The sequence below is a fragment of the Eutrigla gurnardus genome, assembly GCF_963514095.1.
Source record: "Eutrigla gurnardus genome assembly, chromosome: 20".
Classification (NCBI taxonomy): Eukaryota; Metazoa; Chordata; class Actinopteri; order Perciformes; family Triglidae; genus Eutrigla; species Eutrigla gurnardus.
In genome coordinates this window covers 9,045,609-9,066,833 of record NC_139931.1, presented here as the reverse complement: position 1 = coordinate 9,066,833, position 21,225 = coordinate 9,045,609, and the positions used below count along the sequence as shown (strand labels likewise).

Genomic DNA, 21,225 nt, shown 5'->3' with positions numbered 1-21,225 from the left:
TCAGAAAACATTGATGAAAATAATGTGTAACGTATTTTTAACTATTAAGTATTTCTCTAGAAAGGGGGAAAAAAGACCAAAATGAAAAAATTATATGAATGTAATTTATTGTCATTTTAGATGTACATGTGGTATTGAGCTATAGTAGGATCATATATTATGTGATATTTGCCATTTTCTGCAATACAAAAAAAAGACAAATTACAATCTTCAAAACTGAGTAAATCCATTTGTGAAAATAATTAACCATTGACGATAATCAGGAATACGAAGGTATGTAGTTGTCTCACTCTAGTGAAGTCCATATGCATGGAAAAAGTGATGCAAAGTGTTTAAACTAAAGAGAGAGAAATGTAAGGCTAGTCAACGTGTCCACCTGTGTATGATATTCATCTTTCTATTTTAGATATGATGCTATTTTTCAAGACGGAACATCTGCTGGCTGCACAGCATGTTACCCCTCCCTAATGCCATGCTCCAGCTCTCTTCCTTATTGGCGACTGACAGCACAAAGCTCATGAGGCTGCGGGTCGAGAGCTAAGCTCACAACTGGTGTCAGGTCCAGTTCCTCCTCTGTTACTCCAGGTGGAGGAGTGAAACGAAAGCGCTGGAGGAGGGAGGTTAGGAAGAGGAAGAGCTCCATCTTAGCCAGACTTTCTCCCAGACACGCCCTGCGACCTGCAAAACCAAGAGATTTGCAAAGAGATGGACCATGCCGTGTAAAATGTCTCTGCAATCCATAAAATACAAAATCCTGATGACGGTGTTGTACCTGCAGAAAAGGGCATGAAGGCGTCTCTCCTGATGAATTTACCCTCCTTATCCAGGAAGTGGGAAGGGTTGAAACAGTGTGGGGTCTCCCATTCACTCTCATCGTGCAGGACAGAAGCAAGAAGAGGAAACACAGTCGTCCCCTGTAGGCAAAAATAAAAGTACGTTTTCACCTTTTCAGAAGTAGCTGAACATTTCCAACAATAAATAATAGATGTGAGCAACTAGCCTCTTTGATGAAGTAGCCCTGGAAGGTGACGTCTCGGCTGGTTTTGTGAGGAATGGCAATGGGGGCAATGTTGGCCAGTCTCTGTGTCTCATGGATGACAGCATCAGTGTACGGCAGGTTCTTCCGGTCCTCGACTCTGACCTGACGGCTTCCTACCACCCTGCTGAGCTCCTCCTGGACCTGGTCTGGGTTTAACAAATAAATATTCTTTGCTGCATTCATCATTTATACGGTTATACCTGATGCTATGCAACGCAACATTGCCCCTCCCGCCGGCTGCTGTGTAGCGCAGCATTGTTGATTCGTCGTCATTTTCATGACAGGAAACTCAGTGCTGCGCAATGCAGCAACCGGCGGGAGGGGCAATGTTGCGCTGCGCAGCATCAGGTATATATGGGTTAAACAAGACTAGTCTTTGGCCATGAAGCTGTAGGCTACTTTGAGCTAATTGCTAACATGTTCACAATGGCAAGGCTACATAATGTAGAGCAGGTATATAATGTTTACCAAGTTACCAAATTAGGTTAGCATGCTAAGAAGCTGATGCTCATAAATATACCACTTTAGCTGGACATTTCCTCTTCATTCCAGCTCTACATACAAGCAAAATATTCTTTAATGAAAACATAAATGCACACCAACAAGCCCCATCTCTCTCTCTCTCTCTCTCTCTCTCTCTCTCTCTCTCTCTCTCTCTCTCTCTCTCTCTCTCTCTCTCCCCCCCCCCCCCCCTCTCTCTCTCTCTCTCTCTCTCTTTACCTTGTACATGTGGATATTTAGCCATCAACAGTAAACCCCATTTCAGTGTAGTCGCTGTGGTGTCAGTCCCAGCTGCAAACAGGTTGATTACTGTAAATATAAGGTTTTTCTCATGGTAGTGATGGTCCATAACAGAAGACTCCTAGGAAAAAGAACATTCACACAAAATATGTTATTTTTGTTTTGATTAAAGATGTAAACGTGTTTGGTCTTACATCTTCTTTCTGCTTCCGAATCAGAAAACAGTCCACAAATCCCCTGTAGATGTGAGTGTCCAGCGTCTCTTTTAGGTCTTTGATTAATTCTTTGACATTACTGACAGTCACCTCAATATTTTTTAATATGAGCTGCCTGTTTTTTATCCAACTGAACAGCCTGGGAAAGATGTTGTAGAGCTGTGACGCAACAGTGAACACAACAAAGGTTAGTGAAAACAATCAACAACCAAAGAAAATTTCATGGAATAATATAGTCTTCATTAAACAGTGAGATTTGTGCTGTGGTCATTATGTATATTTTGCATTGAGACACATTTGATCAGTTATTTAAAACAGTTAAATAATAGTCAAATAGCTGCATTTCCCTATTTTTTCAGTCTGACGAGCACTTTCTTTTTGTGTAACTTAAAATTTGCCCAAAATCCCCCCCAGTCTATTGTGTAAAGAAATAATTGATCTTTGTCTAATCCTTACAATACTATGTAATTTAAAAAGCAAACATGAAGTGTACCTGGATTTGTACAGAGCCAAAAATTCGTGTGTTGTTTTGCGTTCTTGTCATCAGGTTTTTGAATCGGGGGTCATTGTATTCAAACCTGCTGCCATACACAATCGCGGAGATGATGTTGGATGCTGCACAATTTAGTGGGTGTCCTGTATCAAATGGTTTCCCTGTAAATGTGACAAATAATGATCTTATTAAGACTTCAGAGCAAATGAGTGGCAAATCAGCGGCAACTAAAAACATTAAAATATGGGTGAGGATTTGAACTCAACTTATAATTTTCTCAGAACAATAATGCACTAAGACTTGTCCTGATACTGAAAAAATAAACTCTGTGGAGGAAATGTCACTCAGCATTACGATAACACAACTTTGACGTCATCTGCTATTTTCGTATATCAGAACACCTTGTCATGTATTTATCTCCATACCTTCATGCTTTTCAATCATTTGGACCAAATGTTGACATTCCTCCAAGATTTTTTCCTCAGCGACTCGTTTGCCCATTCCAAAGTCTCTGAGGGTGGTGAGTGCAAAACGTCTCATCTCTTTCCATGATTCTCCATTTGAAAATACAATTCCTATTAAACACAACATGCAGGTTAAATGTAATATGAACAAAGTAGACATTTAAAAAATGTGTTTAAAACAGTGTATTATCAAACAAATGACAAATATACTGGTGTGTGTGGTCTTACTATGATTGCTCATTGATATTTGGTTGATGCTAACAAAAAAATACACTGTACTTAAAAAGTTATGTAAAGGTTGATACCATGACCTACCTTGACCATTATGTGCATCATGAAAAATAGGAGTGACGTCTCTGTTCCCAAATTCTTCTGCGTAGCTGACCAGAGCTTCTTTGACTGTCTTGTAACCGGCCAGCACCACCACTTTACTGGTTGCAAAGTACACCGTAAACACAGACCCATGTTTCTTTGAAAGCTTTAAAAAATAAAAAATGTAGATTCAGAGAGTGTAGACTTCAATAAATTGTTACAAAATGCATTTGCTTTGGTAGAAGAGTGTTTAACTCACCTCAAAGAGGGATTCGTGGAGTCTCTTGAGATCCAGCTGCAGCAAGTTGCCCAGCAGGGGAAGAGGCTTCGGACCCGGAGGCTCTTTTCCAAATCCCTGGGAGGTGAAACTACTAGAAACTAGATAGACGACCAGCAGGAGAGCAACAACTCCCAGAGAAGTGGTGGGATTAGAGAAAAGGTAGACAACAAAATCCTCCAAAAGAAACATTTCTCCTGCTGTTAATGGCACTCCACTCACTGAGCCTTGCAGTGAAAAACACAGTGATGTTTATACTCAAATGCACATCCACTGGCACTCAAAGGGACATATTGTACCCCAGCCTGCACTGAATAAATAAAGTGAAAACATTGGCAAGACAGTAAAAAGGTCCACTCTGCCAAAAGCACCAGTTCGAGTTGTTAATGATTTATGTGTACATAAGTTCCTCTGCTTTGCAGACTGTCACAAAGAAAAACATGACAATATGACTGTATTCCTTCCCTCCATCAGACAGCCAGAGTAATATATCAGAGTGAGTGAATCGAGAGTGCTGCAGGTGGCAGGAGGGAGGTTAAGAACAGGAAGAGCTCCATCTTTGACATATGCATCCTGTTTAATTATTTAACATGAACAGTAACATGTTTATTATGTTTACTATAATGATACATCAAGTGAGAAGTAGGGTCATTTTCTCATAGACTTCCATTCAATCAGACTTCTTTTTGCAACCAGAGGAGTTGCCCCCTGATGGCCAGTAGAGAGAATGCACATTTCAGACCAGAGGTTGGCTGTGAGACAGGATTAAGGAACCTACATACAGTATACATAATTTATGTGTCACAATCAACAATTGTTAGGTTTGTAGTTATTGTGTAGTAAAGCACAAAGCCGTGATATGTCAAATAACATAAGCATCAAATCATCAGTCATTCAACCAGGTGGCACCATTGTGCAGTAAGGATCACTCGAGTGTCCAAAGTACTGATTTCAGTAGTGCAATGCCACAACAACCTTAAACTTATAATCTGACATAAAACCTGATTGCCTCCTTTATTCGGGTAAAGTGTGCACCAGCACTTAATCAGTGACAGACACTCTCTTCTTGTTTGCCCGTGACCTTGTCTACTCTTTCCTATCTATCTTTTGAACTCAGTGACAATAAGCTGTATTTCCATTAAATCATTGCATAGCCATCGTAATGTTGAGAACCGTTTGGAGGCAATCCCTCAATTAAACATACATACTCAATTTGGAATTTAGTTCCCTTTTAAATGTTTTGGCTACGTTTAGCAAATAACTTCTAGTAGTTTAATTGGTGCAGCTTTAAGTTAGCCCATTGTGACATAGTGGTCATTTCTCAACTAATAATCCCTTGCTGATACACAAACCCTGCCAGATCACATCATTTGAAGAAAAACATTTAAAAATAATTATAATAATATAATAATAATAATCAGCTGGTTTAAAAGTGGACAGTAGTGTTACTTTTTGAATGATATTGGAATCTCAGAAGCTTTCCACTGTGCAAAAGTGTCCAACAATGCTGAAGTATTAATTTTGAAATCCCTCTCGACTGACCGCACAAAGCTCATGAGGTGACGGGTTGAGGGTGAAGCCTACAGCTGGTGTCAGGTCCAGTTCCTCTTCTGTGACTCCAGGTGGAGGAGTGAAACGGAAGCGCTGCAGGAGGGAGGTGAAGAACAGGAAGAGCTCCATCCTAGCCAGACTTTCTCCCAGACACGCCCTGCGACCTGGGAGAGACCAAGCTTCAGATAATCGGAAAAACTTCAGTTGGAATGGACAAGGAGTGTTCTTTGAGTTTGCTAACCTGCAGAGAAAGGCATGAAGGCATCTCTCTTGACAAACTTCCCATCCTTGTCCAAGAAATGGGCAGGGTTGAAGGTGCGTGGGCTCTCCCATTCACTTTCATCCCACAGGACAGATGTCAAAAGAGGAAACACAGGGGTTCCCTTGAGGAAGACACTTCATTAATAATTACCAATGATATAAAGAGCAGTACAAACTTCATATCTTTCAACAATCAAGCATACGGTTGCATCGTCTTCAATTATTTTACATGACTTGATTAGTTGGATTTTTACCTCTCTTATAAAATAGCCCTGAAAGGTCACATCCGTGCTGGTGGTGTGAGGAATAGAGCTGGGAAGGATATTTGCCAGTCTCTGTGTCTCATGGATGACAGCGTCACAGTAGGGCAGGTTCATCCTGTCCTCTGTCTTGACCTGACGGCTTCCAACCACCCTGCTCAGCTCTGCCTGGACCTGGTCTGGAAAATAAAAAGAGTAAGATATCTGCCTCTCACAAACTGTCAGAAACAGGTAACAATAATGAACACATTCCCCAACACATTGCAATTGCTATGTCACAGGATTTTGCATAAACAAGATACACTATATTGCCAAAAGTATTCACTCACCCATCCAAATAATTGAAATCAGGTGTTCCACTTCCATGGCCACAGTATATAAAAGCAAGCACCTAGGCATGCAGACTGTTTCTACAAACATTTGTGAAAGAATGGGTCGCTCTCATCTCTCATCTCTCTAAAATGATGGAGCAGGTTCAGCGGATGCTGAGGCACAGTGCAGAGAGGTCGCCAACTTTCTGCAGAGTCAGTCTCTACAGACCTCCAAACTTCATGTGGCCTTCAGATACGCTCAAGAACAGTGTAGAGAAGGGGGGATTATGGTGTGGGGTTGCTTTTCAGGAGCTGGGCTTGGCCCCTTAGTTCGAGTGAAAGGAACCAAGAGTTGTGGGACAATTCCATGCTCCCTTTGTGGGAACAGTTTAGGGATGGCCCCTTCCTGTTCTAACATGACTGTGCACCAGTGCACAAAGCAAGGTCCATAAAGACATGGTCAATACTGCTCCCTAGTGGGCAGGCATTTTACTGCAACTGGACTTATTAGTCCACCGGCCTTTTAACCGTTCCACAAGTCAGATTGAAAACACACGGGGGAGGCGGCTTTTAGTTATTATGGTCCCCGACTGTGGAACAGCCTGCCGCAGAACCTCAGGGCCGCAGAGAATGTTGATGTTTTTAAAAAACGGCTCAAGACTCATCTTTTTAGTCTGGCTTTTAATTAATTAACTTTCTATTATTTTAAGTCTGCTATTTTATTCCCCAAGTTTTAATCTATTATTTTAAGTTTGCTTATTTTAGTAGTTTATACTGATTTTATTCTATCCTATTTAGCTATTTAGCTTTTTTATCTAGTTTTTGCTATTTATTTTATTACTGCTATCTTGTTCTATTTTACATTATTTTATCTCTTTTACCGTCGACTGACGGGAACCAGAGTCCCTCATGGTGTGGATGGCCTTTCACTCACCGATGTCTCAGTGCCGAGCCATGTCTCTACAGTTTTAGCCAATGCAGTGCGTGGGGGTGTGTGTGTGTGTGTGTGTGGTGTGCCGAGTTGCGTGCATGTTAGTGTGAGTGTGCGAGTGTGTTCCGGGTGGGGGGTCGGGTCTTTCTTTCTGTTGTTGTTGTTTTTATTGTTGTTGTTGTTTTGTTCTTATTTTCTAAATTTGTATTTTCTGTACGGCACTTTGTGTTGCATTTACCTGCATGAATGGTGCCATATAAATAAATAAAATTGAATTGAATTGAATTAGAACAAATGACTAATGACTATGACTGTTGCAACATATTGTATCCAGGTCCGTGGGGAATACAGAACATTTCCAAAGCAACACATGAGTAACACAAAGTAAGGAGCTACACTCAGAAAAGTCCTGTGCAGCGTTGTCTAAGTTTCTTTTATCCATTCATGAAATCCAAAAACTGCACATGTGAATCCATCAAACCCCCGCCCCGCGCCCCCTCCTGACTATCTTTCACAATACTATCTAGCAAATAATAATCTTAAAGCAAGAAAACAAGTGTGTAATCACCTTGTACATGAGGATATTTGGCCATGAGCAACATAGCCCATCTCAGTGTAGTTGCTGTCGTATCAGTACCAGCAGAAAAGACGTTGGCAACGGTTGAAACAAGGTGCTCCGTTTTGTAGTACGAGTCCGTAATTCCTGAATCCTTATGAAGAAGGGAAATGTGTTTAGATTGAAGCTCTAACTAGTTTTCATCTTCTAGCTATTAATTTATTTCATAGAAATGGAATGGTGTTATGAATTCATGTCAAGCATTAAAGGAAACAGTTAGGGTGAGCTCTACTAAACACTGATGCACACAAGATGAGTTGGAGAAAGGGGGGGATCTCTGCTAATTGAGGGATGTCAGAATTAGACTGGTATAGTCCTGTAAATCAATATTTGAAAAAAAAGAACAGAAATGAACAATTAGAGATTTAATACTTGGATTATGATATTACACTAGACTTGAGCACCTCTAGCTTCTGTTTGTGGGCCAGAAAGGCGTCCACAAATCCTCTGCACATTTGAGGATTCAAAGTTTCTTGTAAACGTCCGATCAGCTGCCTCATGTGTTCTTTGTTTTCAGCAACGTTCTGCCTGAGACGCTTCCTGTTCCTCACCCATCCACACATCCAGGGGAACATGTTATACAACTGTTGTAGATAAACAGAGAATAACACACATTTAACCTGTATAATATTAAAGAACAATATAATGTCTATAGAATGGCCCATGAGTCTGTAATTCATTCATTCATCTTTTGGTTTATTTAGTGAGAGGCAAAAGGCGTACCTGTACTGAAGGAGAGCCTGAGAGTCGAATCGTGTCATTGGCTCGGTCTACCATGCGTCTAAATTCTGGATCACTGTAATCAAATCTGCTGCCATAGATAATTGAACTGATAATGTTGGAGACTGCATAGTTTATTGACTGGGTAGAAGTGAAGGGTTTACCTAAAACAAACAAAAAGTGTATCGTGTAAAACAACAAACAGTATAGTATCCTTCGGTAGACGTAATACGGGAGAAGAGTTACCTTCATGTCTTTCAAACACTTCGATCAGATACTGAGTCTCCTCAACGATTTTCTCCTCCGCTGCTTTTTTGCCCATCCCAAAGTCTCTCAGGTTGCTCAGAGTAAAACGCCTCATTTCTTTCCATAATTCTCCATTGGCAAATAGAATTCCTTTACCTGCAGTGAAATCAAGCAGACATGTATCAAAATATAATTTGCGTCATTGGAATTTTTTAGAAAAATTTTAACAAGGGTTTTATAGCAAGAGTAACTGCACTGAACGCTGCAAGGGTTGAATGAGTGAAGGCACTAATAGCTTGCTATTTGCAGAGGCATAAATTGTGCATTTACAAATGAGTAAATAAGATTTCTTTGCATTATTCTTTTGTAGGTTTTCTAAACACATTTCCATTGCAGATCATTTGCAACATCACAACCTCTGGAAGAACCTTTGCACTCAAAGCACAACTTAGCTATTGTGGCAGTAGACAGTTAAGTGATATCAACATACTCATTGAATGAGATGATTATAGCTTTGATTAACTTGTTGTGTGAGTGATTGTCACAAAGATCTGCTTCTTTACGTACTATGTGGACCACTTATGTCACTGCCTACCGGAGTGACCAGTCTCTCTCCAAACTCCACAGCATAGTTGACCAGAGCCTGCTTCACCGTCTTGTATCCTGCCAGGACTACCACTTTCTGGGATCCCAAATATATTGTAAACACTGATCCATATTTCTTGGAAAGCTACGACATAAAAAAGCAGACAATTTCGTGATGAATACAACTTGAAAAAAGCCAGGATATTGTGACATAATATAAAGTTTTACTGCCTTAGTAGTATTGAAATCATCCAAACTGAACTTTAATTCCCAACAAAAACAAACAAAGGAGACAGGAGCGCATCACTGTTTCATTTTGCATGCACTTATTCCAGAGCTACTAAAATGTTCAAACATAAACTAAAATCAAGAAGAGAAATCCCATATCACATTAAAGCAATAACATATATTAACAATTTCAAAACAGTTATGTAATCACATTATAATTAAAATGTTTTTGCGTCCTGCAAAAGTTTGATCTGGAATTAGAGCAAGTTTTGTCTTTAAGCTTTTGGGAGTTATCTGTATTAATAATAGTGCTCCAAAATTACTTTAAATTGCATAGTTTTCAGTCAAAAACCTTAAAATCTCATAGTATCTTTTACTGACTGTAGAAATTCAGAATGTGTCTATTTATTTTCCAAAATATGTAGGGAATATAAGATGAACATAATATTTAGAAAGTCAGTCAATAATGATCTAGGGTGACTTACACTTTGCTTGACTGGAAAATTAGTTTGGGGACAAAAATACTGGTTTTATACCGTTTAAACTATGTTACAATAGCATCAAAATAAAAGGTGATTCCACACTTTTGAATGGAAGTGTATAAACAGTATATAGTTGATTTAGTTTTCCATGTCACTTGCTTACCTCGCACAGCGTATTGTGCAATGACTTAAGATCCAGCTGCAGCAAATTGCCAAACACCGGCAGTGGTCTGGGTCCCGGAGGCTCCTTTCTTTGATGGTCAGAGTTGGAGAAAAGTACATACAAGACAAGTAGGATACAAACAGCACCCAGTAGAGAGGTTGTACTGGGATAGAACAGAGAAATATTTTCCATGACAGCCACACTTTTAACAAAGTCAGAAAGAATGTTCTTGTCTTTTATGAGACCTGAGACAGTAAAATGTCCTCTATTATAGCCGCGAGAATCTTTATTAGCTTTGGCGGATGTCCAACTGCTAACTTGATTGCAAGACCCAGTCCAAAGGTATGTAAACAGAATAAGAAGTTAATATAGTTCAAATGTATTCAACACTGAGCTGACTGACGTCAACAAAGTCCAAACTGAACCTCTATGCGAGACTTAAATCATTATGAACATCATGTTTAAAATTTGTGGGAAAAGTTGTTTTTGTCAAAAAAAGGTGTAGTCCAAAGATGGCTGCTGCCTCACAACGGCTATTTCCACAGGGATACAGTCTTGAGTTATAGGCAGATGTGCAGTGAACCTGGAGCTGCTGGCGCTCAACCTGACAGAACCTTTTGGGTCAATTGATGGCGGCAGATCTATAGAACAACATTTTCAAATAGAAGGCTTATTTATGTATTTTTCATTAAATATATTTTAAATTATGGCAGAATTGTAACGCTCACCCATGTAGGCTGCTATGACTCCCCCCTGCAGATGCCTCAGTGAAGCTAATCAATGGCTGCATTCCAAATCGCTCCTTTTATACTTTTAGTCCATACTGCTGCAGGCCTTACAGGTACATTTCATTTGAACCTCTTGCTGTTGTGCAGAGGATTGTGGGTCAGAATAGCCAGGAAACATGCTGGTTTTCATAAGGCAAAGTATGACCAGATGCAGGAGGACATCTTGGTATTTTTGGCAAAATGCATTTGGCATTCTATGTATTGGGACGTACTTTCTGGCATGATATTAAATAGTGTAATACTATAGGTACTGGAATGCGTCATCCTCATGTTCTACATTTTTTGTGTGTCATCTAGTGAGCCTTTCCACAAGTGAAAATCAGATTTTAATGCGCAAGTAAAAAACACCAAAAACACATTTTCATTATTTATACACACACATATTTAAAACTATTTCATTATTTGTATCATGTATCATTTCTGCGCTATTCTTTTGGTTTGTTGACACAGAGCAGCTTATACTGACTATTCTGTCATGGCATAAAAACACAAACGATCCAGCTCTTTTCTTCATTGGCGACTGACGGCACACAGCTCATGAGGTGGGGGGCTGAGGGTGAAGCCCACCACTGGATTCAGATCCAGTTCATCCTCTGCAACTCCGGGTGGAGGCGTGAAACGGAAGCGCTGGAGGAGTGAGGCGAGGAAGAGGAAGAGCTCCATTCTGGCCAAACTCTCTCCAAGACACACCCTACGACCTGCAAGAACCAAGAGTGGGTCACGTCTTCAGAATGAAACCTTTGCCAAGTCTGCTAACCCTGCTGCTACTCAGTTAAGCTGCCAGACTTACCATGGAGTCAAAGGGTCTAAAATATAGGAAATACTAGACATCAGACTGATTCAACAGCAGGTTAAAAAGATGACGATAGAAGCTAAAGCCTGCAGATCATAGTGGAAAAATGAACCACCACATCAGCTGGCTGACGAGACAGAAGGAATTAAACAAAGTAAAACACTGTTCCTGTGTTTATTCACTGTTACAATCATTAAAAAGCAAAAGCAGCATGTGTTAGCATTCAGTACACCTCCAGTAGCTAGCGTAGTAGAAGTGCTAGCACTGGTTAAGGATTAGCCAACCTACTCTGCTGTTAGCTCCACAGGTTTTAGAAATGTACATCTGCGTAACAAGCATCACTATTATGCAACGTTTTAACCGTGACTAGCTCAAAGTCCATAACATGACCTGAAATCTGGTTCAAGCTTTGCGATGATTTGCCAGTCTGTTAGGAGGCGAAGGGTCAATTGTATACAAATACATCCGTTATCCCTAGTTTTTAAAATTCTGAAAATTGATGTTGTACCTGCTGAAAAGGGCATGAAGGCGTCTCTCCTGATAAATTTACCCTCCTTATCCAGGAAGTGGGAAGGGTTGAAACACTGTGGGGTCTCCCATTCACTCTCATCGTGCAGAACAGAAGTAAGTAGAGGAAACACAGTAGTCCCCTGTAAGCAAAAAAAGACAGAGGGCTGTTTGAAGTCTAAGAATGAAAGCACATTTTCACCTATTCAGAAGGATCAACTAGCCTCTTTGATGAAGTAGCCCTGGAAGGTGATGTCTCGGCTGGTTTTGTGAGGAATGGCCATGGGGACAATGTTGGCCAGTCTCTGTGTCTCATGGATGACAGCATCAGTGTACGGCAGGTTCTTCCGGTCCTCTATTCTGACCTGACGGCTTCCTACCACCCTGCTGAGCTCCTCGTGGACCTGGTCTGGACTCACATAAGGCTGGGATTAAATTGGAACCCAAACTGAAATCCAACAGAGATGGGCACGTGGGCATATTTGGCACCTTGAATACGAGGGTACTTGGCCATGAAAAGTAAACACCACCGAAGTGTATTTCCTGTTGTATCAGTCCCAGCTGCAAACAGATTCATCACACTGTAGACCAGGTTGTCATCATGATAGTGTGAATCCTCGATTTCAGACTCCTAGCATAACACACAGAAAAGAGGGGTTATACACAATGAGAAAGCAGCCAAGACTATTCTATCTTTATATATGCTGTATATATTCTGTTTTGCGCCAATCACCATGTCAGATTCCTTGAATTTTCAAACCCTTTTCTCAAATTGATCAGTATTCTCAGTCTAGAAGTTCAACACTTTACCTCCAGCTTTAGTTTACGGGTCAGGAATGCATCAACAAAGCATCTGCACAGCTCAGGGTTCAGAGTCTCCTTCAAGTCTGCTATTAAACTTTTCAGTTCCTCCGTATTGACCTTCAAATTCTTCATCAAATCCCTCCAGGCTTTAAGAAATGGGCCCAGCCAAGGAAACACGTTGTATAACTGTAATGTGGCAGAACACAAACAACATCATCTTATAGGATTTAATACAACAATTATAAACACATCTTGAATACGCACAGTTGTGTGTAATTTCTGTGCAACTCAATTGGAAATCACTTCGTCGTACCCAGATGGATGCTGTTCCAGTCAGATGGATGGACTCGTGGTCTCTTTCCACCATCGCTTGGAAGACAGGGTCTTTGTATCCAAACCTCTTTCCAAACATGATAGCTGCTATAACATTAGAAGCTGCATAATTCATTGTCTGGGCGTTGTCAAAGGCTTTGCCTGAGAGAGAAAAGGGTGAGATAGTAAGTGCAACTTATTCAAGGGTCTGCTTTGTAAACCCGTGCTGTGTTTTAGAGGAGGTCATGTTACCTTGATGCGGTTCAAATTCTTCAATCAGGAAGTGACATTCCTCAATAATTTTCTCTTCAATAACCCTTTTGCCCATCCCAAAATCTCTCAGTGTAGTTAAAGCAAAACGCCTCATTTCTTTCCACGAGTCACCGTTGGAAAGTAGTATACCTGGAAGCAAAAGAGGTCAGCCAGTTTAGACAAGGACAAACACAGGCCAGTAAAACAAACATACATTTATTTACCGTGTCCTTTGTTGAAATCATAGAATATAGGAGTGACGTCTCGGTCTCCAAACTCCTCAGCATGGTTGACCAGAGCCTGTTTGACTGTCCTGTATCCTGCCAGGACCACCGTCTTCTTTGGTCCAAAGTACACTGTGTACACTGATCCATATTTTTTGGACAGCTAAAAAAAAGATTGTGGGTAAAAGTGAGAGTCACAGAAAGAAATGCAATTTACTGATCAATACTGAAACAAAACATTAAAAATGCGTAACTTTCTTGTCTTCCATCCAAGCAATGGAAAGAACCACATTGTTTAAGACAAACAACACATTTCTCACATCAACTAGAGAGCTGTCGAGTCTCTTGAGATCCACATGGAGCAAGTTACCAAGGAGGGGAAGAGGTTTAGGTCCCGGTGGCTCCCCCTTGTTCTCTTGGGTGCTGAAGTTGGAGTGAAAAAGCTGGAAGACCAGTAGGCCTAAAATGACTAGCAATAGGAAGACGGAATAGGCAGAATGGAAAAGATCTTCCAACATGATCATACTGTCACCTGAACCAGACCCTGCATAAGAAACCCTTACCAGTGAACAGCTGCTTTGAAAGGTAAATAAAGGATAAATGTCTGCTATCACAGTCAGGGTTTCTAGTTTCAACCAGTTTTAAGTTAATACAGAAATAGTGGCAACTGGCAATAGCAACCTCTGTAGGAGGAGTTGTAGGCCAAAGTCCAGACCTCCTCTTATGGGCTGCACTGATCACCCTATCTGACCTACGTGTACATGAGACAGGCAAGTGTATTGAGGATGGTTTAGGTGTAAACAAATCTGTAAATACATAAATACATCAGCCTCATCACCACTAGTTTACACTGGTTCAGTTCCTGCAGTCAGTCTTGGCTGGATTGCTCCGCCCACTTGTGGTACAGTGCTCCATTTGTGCTTTTGTGACTCGTTTAAACCTGGAAGATCCTGCTTGTTGCTTTTACCTCTTTGTTAATCCTCACCTGTGCTCATTATCTCCAGATCCTGTCCACCTGCAATCAATCTACTCACAAGTCTGCTCACTCATCAGTCTGCTACATCCCTCCTGTCATCACTTCCTGCTTTTACTCCGAAGTCCGAGTGCCGAGTGTGGGTTTTTCTGCAGGTACTCCAGCTTCCTCCCAGAGTTCAAAGACATGCAGGATAGGCTAATTGACTCTAAATTAGGTGTGAATGTGAAGGTTGTCTCTCTGTCAGATCTGTGATAAACTGGCGACCTGTCCAGATTGTCCCCCGACTCTAAATGGAGTAAATGGTTACAGATTATGGATGTCTTTGTATTCCCTGCACTGTGCCTCAGTAGCAGTACAGCCTACCACCAGTAGGCGGCAGAATCACCCAGTGATTCCAAGCATGACTGGGCTGGGTGTTCCTTCTGACTACAGTATTAACTGTAGTTAATTAAGTTATTTTGTAGTAGGTCTTATTGTCATATTGAGGAGTTGTCTTGGTTTTGAACCAAACCCACTAGAAGGACTCTCTTGCCGACTGACTGCTGCAATCAATTGATCCCATAAGCCATTTCAAGGTTTTAGAAGGTCAACTAGAAAATTCCCCCCCTGGAAATTTTGAAAGGGCCACGGGGGCTACTGCCGGAGTGTATATACATTACGATGAGATTCTTCGAGATTTCCAACGAGACGGAGTTGTTTTAGAGGCAAATACAGAGACTGCTTGCTGAAAAACTGTCCCTGAAAGGAACGCGCATCAGCAGTTTTGCATGAATTTACCTCCAAAATGGCTCCGTCTCGTAACTAAGTTTGATACATGTCACCGAGCTCAGCTGTCACTCAAGTACTCAGTACTACTGAGACTCAAGTACTGAGTACTACCGAGTACTACTGAGACTCAAGTAACGAGAACTACTAGCGCACTCAACTGTTTGCCAGTACATGTCACCGAGCTCAGCTGTCACTCAAGTTCTCTGTACTACCGAGTACTACTGATGCTCAAGTACTGAGAACTACTAGGTACTATGTATTGCTTGAAAAACTACAACTCCCACTGGCTGCTCCTGTCGGCCAATCAGAGCGCACCTGCTATCACTTCTGAGTGAGACAGAGAGAGATAGACAGACATGTGTCTCCATTTTAAAGTTTAAATGGAGTTTCTAGGTGAAAGTATGCCTGAGCAGAAGATGTTTGACAAAAAAAACTACATTTCCCACTGACTGCTCCTTCCTGTCCACCAATCAGAGCACACCTGCTGTCAGTTCTCAAGATCAGAGCCACAGAGTGCCGTCACCATAGCAACGGCCCTCGGCGCGTGTGTATGACTGCCTTCAAGCCTCTCTGCCTCTCTCGATCTCTCCATTCCGGCTTCGCGGAGGGTCAGAACAAAAGCTTGCCACGCTCACACCGAAACTCCTATCGCCAAAATTTTCGCACCGTTAGCGCCACAAGACTCTGCTGAAGACACTGGTCACTTTTATTTTTTCCTAGTGTCAGAAATGTGGACGCTAGGGCGAGTTAGAAATGGACCTGGTTTCAGGTTTCTTTGAAAATCTGCTTCTCGATTTGCATTGCAGTCGATTGGGAGAAAAACCGACGTGGCCGCGCTTAGAGGTTGCTAGTTCAAATTCTGTAAATCTCACAGAGTTTTTGAGCACATTGTAAGAGACAGGACAAGTTTGTCTACAAAATTGGAAAATATCACGTGTCACATACCCATTATAATCTCATGATTTCTCCCAAAACGATCATGGTCATTGAACAGTGATTGATCAAAAACTATATGACCTATTGAAACGTGGATTGACACACCAGGACACAAGACTTGTGTCTACGTTTTAGAGTTTAAATGGAGTTTCTAGGTGAAAGTATGCCTGAGCAGCAGACGTTTGAAAAACTACAATGAGTCCTCTTTTTTTTTCGCCCGTCCCATTCATTTCAATGTGAACATTTCGGTGCTTTTTTGCGACTTACGTCGCGAAAAATTTGTGTTCGGCTAAGAAAAGTAATAGCACGCCGATCACGTTCGAACCGCACATTTTGATATATAATTTGTCCTACAACTCTTAAAGCTGTAGGAGTTTTAGGCAATCGAAATTCGGAGGCAAAATAATAATAAGTAGGAAAAAATCCTCTGAATAACAATAGTGCTCGGTGCGATTGCCCCCTGGCCCTGATTAAGTGGTGGATAGGAAATTGTAATGCATAGTCAAGTCAAATTAAGTTAACTTTATTTGTATAACACATTTAAAAACAACAGGAGGAAATGAAAAACAAAGGGATTTGGCGTCACCGACCTGTTGGCTGACCAGAACACATACAAAGAGGTGGCTCAGGCCACTGGTAAATAAAGCGAAATCTTACTGAAACTGCTAAATACATAAATCATTGGTCATGCATTCTTGAAGATGGAACATCTGCTGGCTGCACAGCATGTTACCCCTCCCTAATGCCATGCTCCAGCTCTCTTCCTCATTGGCGACTGACGGCACAAAGCTCATGAGGTGCCGGGTTGAGGGTGAAGCCCACAACTGGTGTCAGGTCCAGTTCCTCCTCTGTGACTCCAGGTGGAGGAGTGAAACGAAAGCGCTGGAGGAGGGAGGTTAGGAAGAGGAAGAGCTCCATCTTAGCCAGACTTTCTCCCAGACACGCCCTGCGACCTGCAAAACCAAGAGATGCAAAGAGATGGACCATGCTGTGTAAAATGTCTCTGCAATCCTTAAAATACAAAATCCTGATGACCGTGTTGTACCTGCAGAAAAGGGCATGAAGGCGTCTCTCCTGATGAATTTACCCTCCTTATCCAGGAAGTGGGAAGGGTTGAAACAGTGTGGGGGTCTCCCATTCACTCTCATCGTGCAGGACAGAAGCAAGAAGAGGAAACACAATAGTCCCCTGTAGGCAAAGATAAAAATACATTTTCACCTTTTCAGAAGTAGTTGAACATTTCCAACAATAAATAACAGATGTGAGCAACTAGCCTCTTTGATGAAGTAGCCCTGGAAGGTGACGTTTTGGCTGGTTTTGTGAGGAATGGCCATGGGGACAATGTTGGCCAGTCTCTGTGTCTCATGGATGACAGCATCAGTGTACGGCAGGTTCTTCCGGTCCTCGACTCTGACCTGACGGCTTCCTACCACCCTGCTGAGCTCCTCCTGGACCTGGTCTGGGTTTAACAAATAAGTATTCTTTGCTGCAATCATTTGAACAATACTAGGCCTCTGTGAAGCTGCCAAAGAATCTCTCTCTTTACCTTGTACATGTGGATATTTAGCCATCAACAGTAAACCCCATGTCAGTGTAGTAGCTGTGGTGTCAGTCCCAGCTCCAAACAGGTTGGTCACTGAAAATAAAAGGTTTTTCTCATGGTAGTGATTGTCCATAACAGAAGAGTCCTGAGAGAAAGAACGTCCACACATCAGCATAAATTAGACTGTTTTTTTATTTGTTTTATTAAAGATGTAAACGTGTTTGGTCTTACATCTTCTTTCTGCTTCCGAATCAGAAAACAGTCCACAAATCCCCTGTAGATGTGAGTGTCCAGCGTCTCTTTTAGGTCTTTGATTAATTCTTTGACATCACTGACAGCATCCTCAACATTTTTTAACACCAGCTGCCTGTTTTTTATCCAACTGAACAGCCTGGGAAAGATGTTGTAAAGCTGTGATGTAACAGTGAAAACAACAAAGGTTAGTGAAGACAATCAGCAACCAAAGAAGATTTCATGGAATAATAAAAGTCTTCATTAAACAGTGAGATTTGTTCTGTGTGTCTCATTATGTAACGTAACAAATGACCATAATTATTACTAGGGGCTCTACTGAGTAGGTTAGGCTGCTTCTGTATCCCAGCAGAATCTGTTTTGCAGGACTATTGTGGATCGGTACGATCAAATGTCAAACACAGTCCTAATCCCAAATATATTGCAAATGTGTAAAACTAGACTGTAAGTAGTTATGTGAGAATAAGTCGAAAGGAGAGGAAAACAGAGAAAAGGAAAAGAGATGACTGGAGAGTAGGGGAGAGGAGAACATAGCAATACAGTATAGTAATATATCATATGTAATAATAAAAAATATGTAAGACAAATAATATTATAAACTAAAAAAAGATGCTGGTGAATCAAATGAATTCAATAATAAGAAGAAGGGAAAGGAGAATAGCTGACTGGAGAGAACAGGATAGGAGAAAGATTGGACCAGAAGAAATGGGGCTGTTTCAATTTGTTGTCAGTAAACATTGCTTGCTTGCTCACCAGAGTAATTTAAAAGGCAAATATAAAACCCACCTGGATGGGTGCAGAGCCGACAATATGTGCGTTGTTGTGCGCTTTTGTCACCATGTTTGTGAATCGGGGGTCATTGTATTCAAACCTGCTGCCATACACAATCGAGGAGATGATGTTGGATGCTGCATAACTCAGCGGGTGTGCTGTGTCAAATGGTTTCCCTGTAAATGTGACAAAAATGATATTATTAAGACTTAGGAGCAAATGAAAAGTGCAGCCTTGCACTATTAAAGCAAACCTCACCGTGACTTACAGTGGCAACTTAAAACATTAAAATATACATTTACATTTAGGGCATTTAGCAGACACTTTGTCCAAAGCGACTTACAATAAGTCTATACAATAAATTTGGATGAGGGCAGAGCTTATCATTTTCTGAGCACAATAAGATGTATCCTGATATGAAAAATAAACTATTCGGAGGAAATGTCACTCAGCATTATGATAAGACCTCCTTGACGTCATCTGCTATTTTCATATATCAGAACAACTTGTCATGTATTTATCTCCATACCTTCATGCTTTTCAATCATTTGGACCAAATGTTGACATTCCTCCAAGATTTTTTCCTCAGCGACTCGTTTGCCCATTCCAAAGTCTCTGAGGGTGGTGAGTGCAAAACGTCTCATCTCTTTCCATGATTCTCCATTTGCAAATATAATTCCTATTAAACACAACATGCAGGTTAAATGGAATATGAACTATCATGTATAGATGATTAGATAAAATACTAGTCAGTGATTCTCTTACATTAAACAAATTTAATAAGGCTAGGGGAAACCTGGACCATGTGAGGTCAATGCAGATCACATGACATGGTGAAGCTAGTGCCTCACCTACATAAAACAAAGTAGACATTTAAAAAATGAATATTGAAACAGTTAATAAAACCAGTGTATTATCAAACAAATGACAAATACAATGTTGTTTGTGGCTTTACTTTTGCTATGACTTCTCATTGATATTAGTGGATATTGTGTTGAAAAGTAAACACACCGTTGCCTTGATTTAAATCATGAAAAATAGGAGCGATGCTTCGGTCTCCAAATTCTTCTGCGTAGCTGACCAGAGCTTCTTTGACTGTCTTGTAACCGGCCAGCACCACCACTTTACTGGTTCCAAAGTACACCGTAAACACAGACCCATGTTTCTCTGAGAGCTTTGAACAAAAAAAAAAAAAATAGATTCAGAGATGGTGTTGAATCTGTGTATCGTTCATTCATGGGTTATTTTCGTTTCAAAACAAAAACAAAACAATCAAATGTTTTTAGTGAAGTTGGCTCAACTATAGGGATTTCAAAGGACTTTTATTTTGTTTTCGTTTCAAAACAAAAACAAAACAATCAAATATTTTTAGTGAAGTTGGCTCAACAATAGGGATTTCAAAGGACTTTTATTTTGACATGCTACAGCACAATGAGTGGAGGCTAGCTTGGCCGCAGTATTCTCCTTACAGTCGTCACTGAGCACCTCGGGGCGCCAACACCCTGCAGACCGGTACTGATTTGCGAGTGTGTTTTTCCCACTCTCAAAAAGTTCACGGATAAAGTCAACATGAGGTTCAAGTGGGGCCATGACCACGACATGTTCCGCTTCCGCCTAACGCGAGGTTGCATTTCCGGTCACGGGTTCCGATTCACTGGATATTCCGTACATCACGTAAACAAGAAAACAAAACTGTCTTTCCGTTTGGGTTGTAAACCAGAAAAACAAAGCAAAAGGCACGTTTGATTTATGTTTTCCCGTTTTTCCGTTCCGTTTTTAAAACTAAATAACAAAAAAAAAAACGAACTTGTTTTTGTGGGGGGGGTTTTCGTTTTTCCCCCGAAACAAAATAACCAAAGAACGAACGATACACGGATTAGGTAGACAATACTTATTGCAAAGCACCTTCAAATACATTGTGACAACTGTTACAAAATGCATTTGCTTTGGTAGAAGAGTGTTTAACTCACCTCAAAGAGGGATTTGTGGAGTCTCTTGAGATCCAGCTGCAGCAAGTTGCCCAGCAGGGGAAGAGGCTTCGGCCCCGGAGGCTCTTTTCCAAATCCCTGAGAGGTGAAACTACTAGAAACTAGATAGACGACGAGCAGGAGAGCAACAACTCCCAGAGAAGTGGTGGGATTAGAGAAAAAGTAGATAACAAAATCCTCCAAAAGAGACATTTCTCCTGCTGTTAATGGCACTCCACTCACTGAGCCTTGCAGTGAAAAACACAGTGAGGTTAATGCTCAAACATGAACATAAACACAGAACTTTGCACCTAAGGATTATGATGACGAATCATCTACCCGCCCAACTGGTCTCTGGTTACCCCGATCACGTGGACATAAGCAGAAAGACCTGTTTGATGTTGTTGTTTAGGCTACTTCATAGCATCTCTGATTTC

General features: G+C 41.0%; 1 protein-coding gene and 1 pseudogene across 2 annotated transcripts; both read right to left on the bottom strand.

The window, feature by feature from the left end:
* Window positions 1-336: 336 nt before the first annotated feature.
* On the bottom strand, window positions 337-10,278 carry LOC311031448 (uncharacterized protein). Its single transcript, XM_084037758.1, has 18 exons — window positions 9,896-10,278; window positions 9,005-9,167; window positions 8,438-8,593; window positions 8,195-8,355; window positions 7,876-8,055; window positions 7,424-7,565; window positions 5,608-5,792; window positions 5,334-5,475; window positions 5,062-5,256; window positions 3,524-3,672; window positions 3,268-3,430; window positions 2,914-3,063; window positions 2,489-2,649; window positions 1,921-2,154; window positions 1,760-1,877; window positions 1,001-1,185; window positions 773-914; window positions 337-678 (listed from the first exon to the last, which is right to left on the bottom strand). The coding sequence occupies exons 1-18, from the start codon at window positions 10,085-10,087 to the stop codon at window positions 491-493; spliced, it is 3,006 nt and encodes a 1,001-aa protein (XP_083893884.1). The 5' UTR covers window positions 10,088-10,278; the 3' UTR covers window positions 337-490.
* A 792-nt stretch (window positions 10,279-11,070) lies between these two features.
* Window positions 11,071-21,001, bottom strand: LOC311031447 (annotated as a pseudogene). Its single transcript, XR_014599361.1, has 17 exons — window positions 20,792-21,001; window positions 19,833-19,995; window positions 19,351-19,500; window positions 18,837-18,997; window positions 18,030-18,209; window positions 17,802-17,943; window positions 17,530-17,714; window positions 17,301-17,443; window positions 17,032-17,208; window positions 13,896-14,044; window positions 13,352-13,738; window positions 13,101-13,261; window positions 12,794-12,973; window positions 12,473-12,614; window positions 12,208-12,392; window positions 11,985-12,126; window positions 11,071-11,381 (listed from the first exon to the last, which is right to left on the bottom strand). The product of XR_014599361.1 is annotated as an uncharacterized misc_RNA (transcript).
* Between the last annotated feature and the right edge of the window lie 224 nt (window positions 21,002-21,225).

Excerpts from the sequence above, each read along its gene's own strand:
- LOC311031448 (XM_084037758.1), bottom strand. The coding sequence starts at position 10,087 with ATGGAAAATATTTCTCTGTTCTATCCCAGTACAACCTCTCTACTGGGT. Across the intron at positions 8,594-9,004 it reads TGACATAAGTGGTCCACATA|GTAAAGGAATTCTATTTGCC; the intron begins GTACGTAAAGAA and ends ATTTCACTGCAG. Across the intron at positions 3,064-3,267 it reads TGATGCACATAATGGTCAAG|GAATTGTATTTTCAAATGGA; the intron begins GTAGGTCATGGT and ends TGTGTTTAATAG.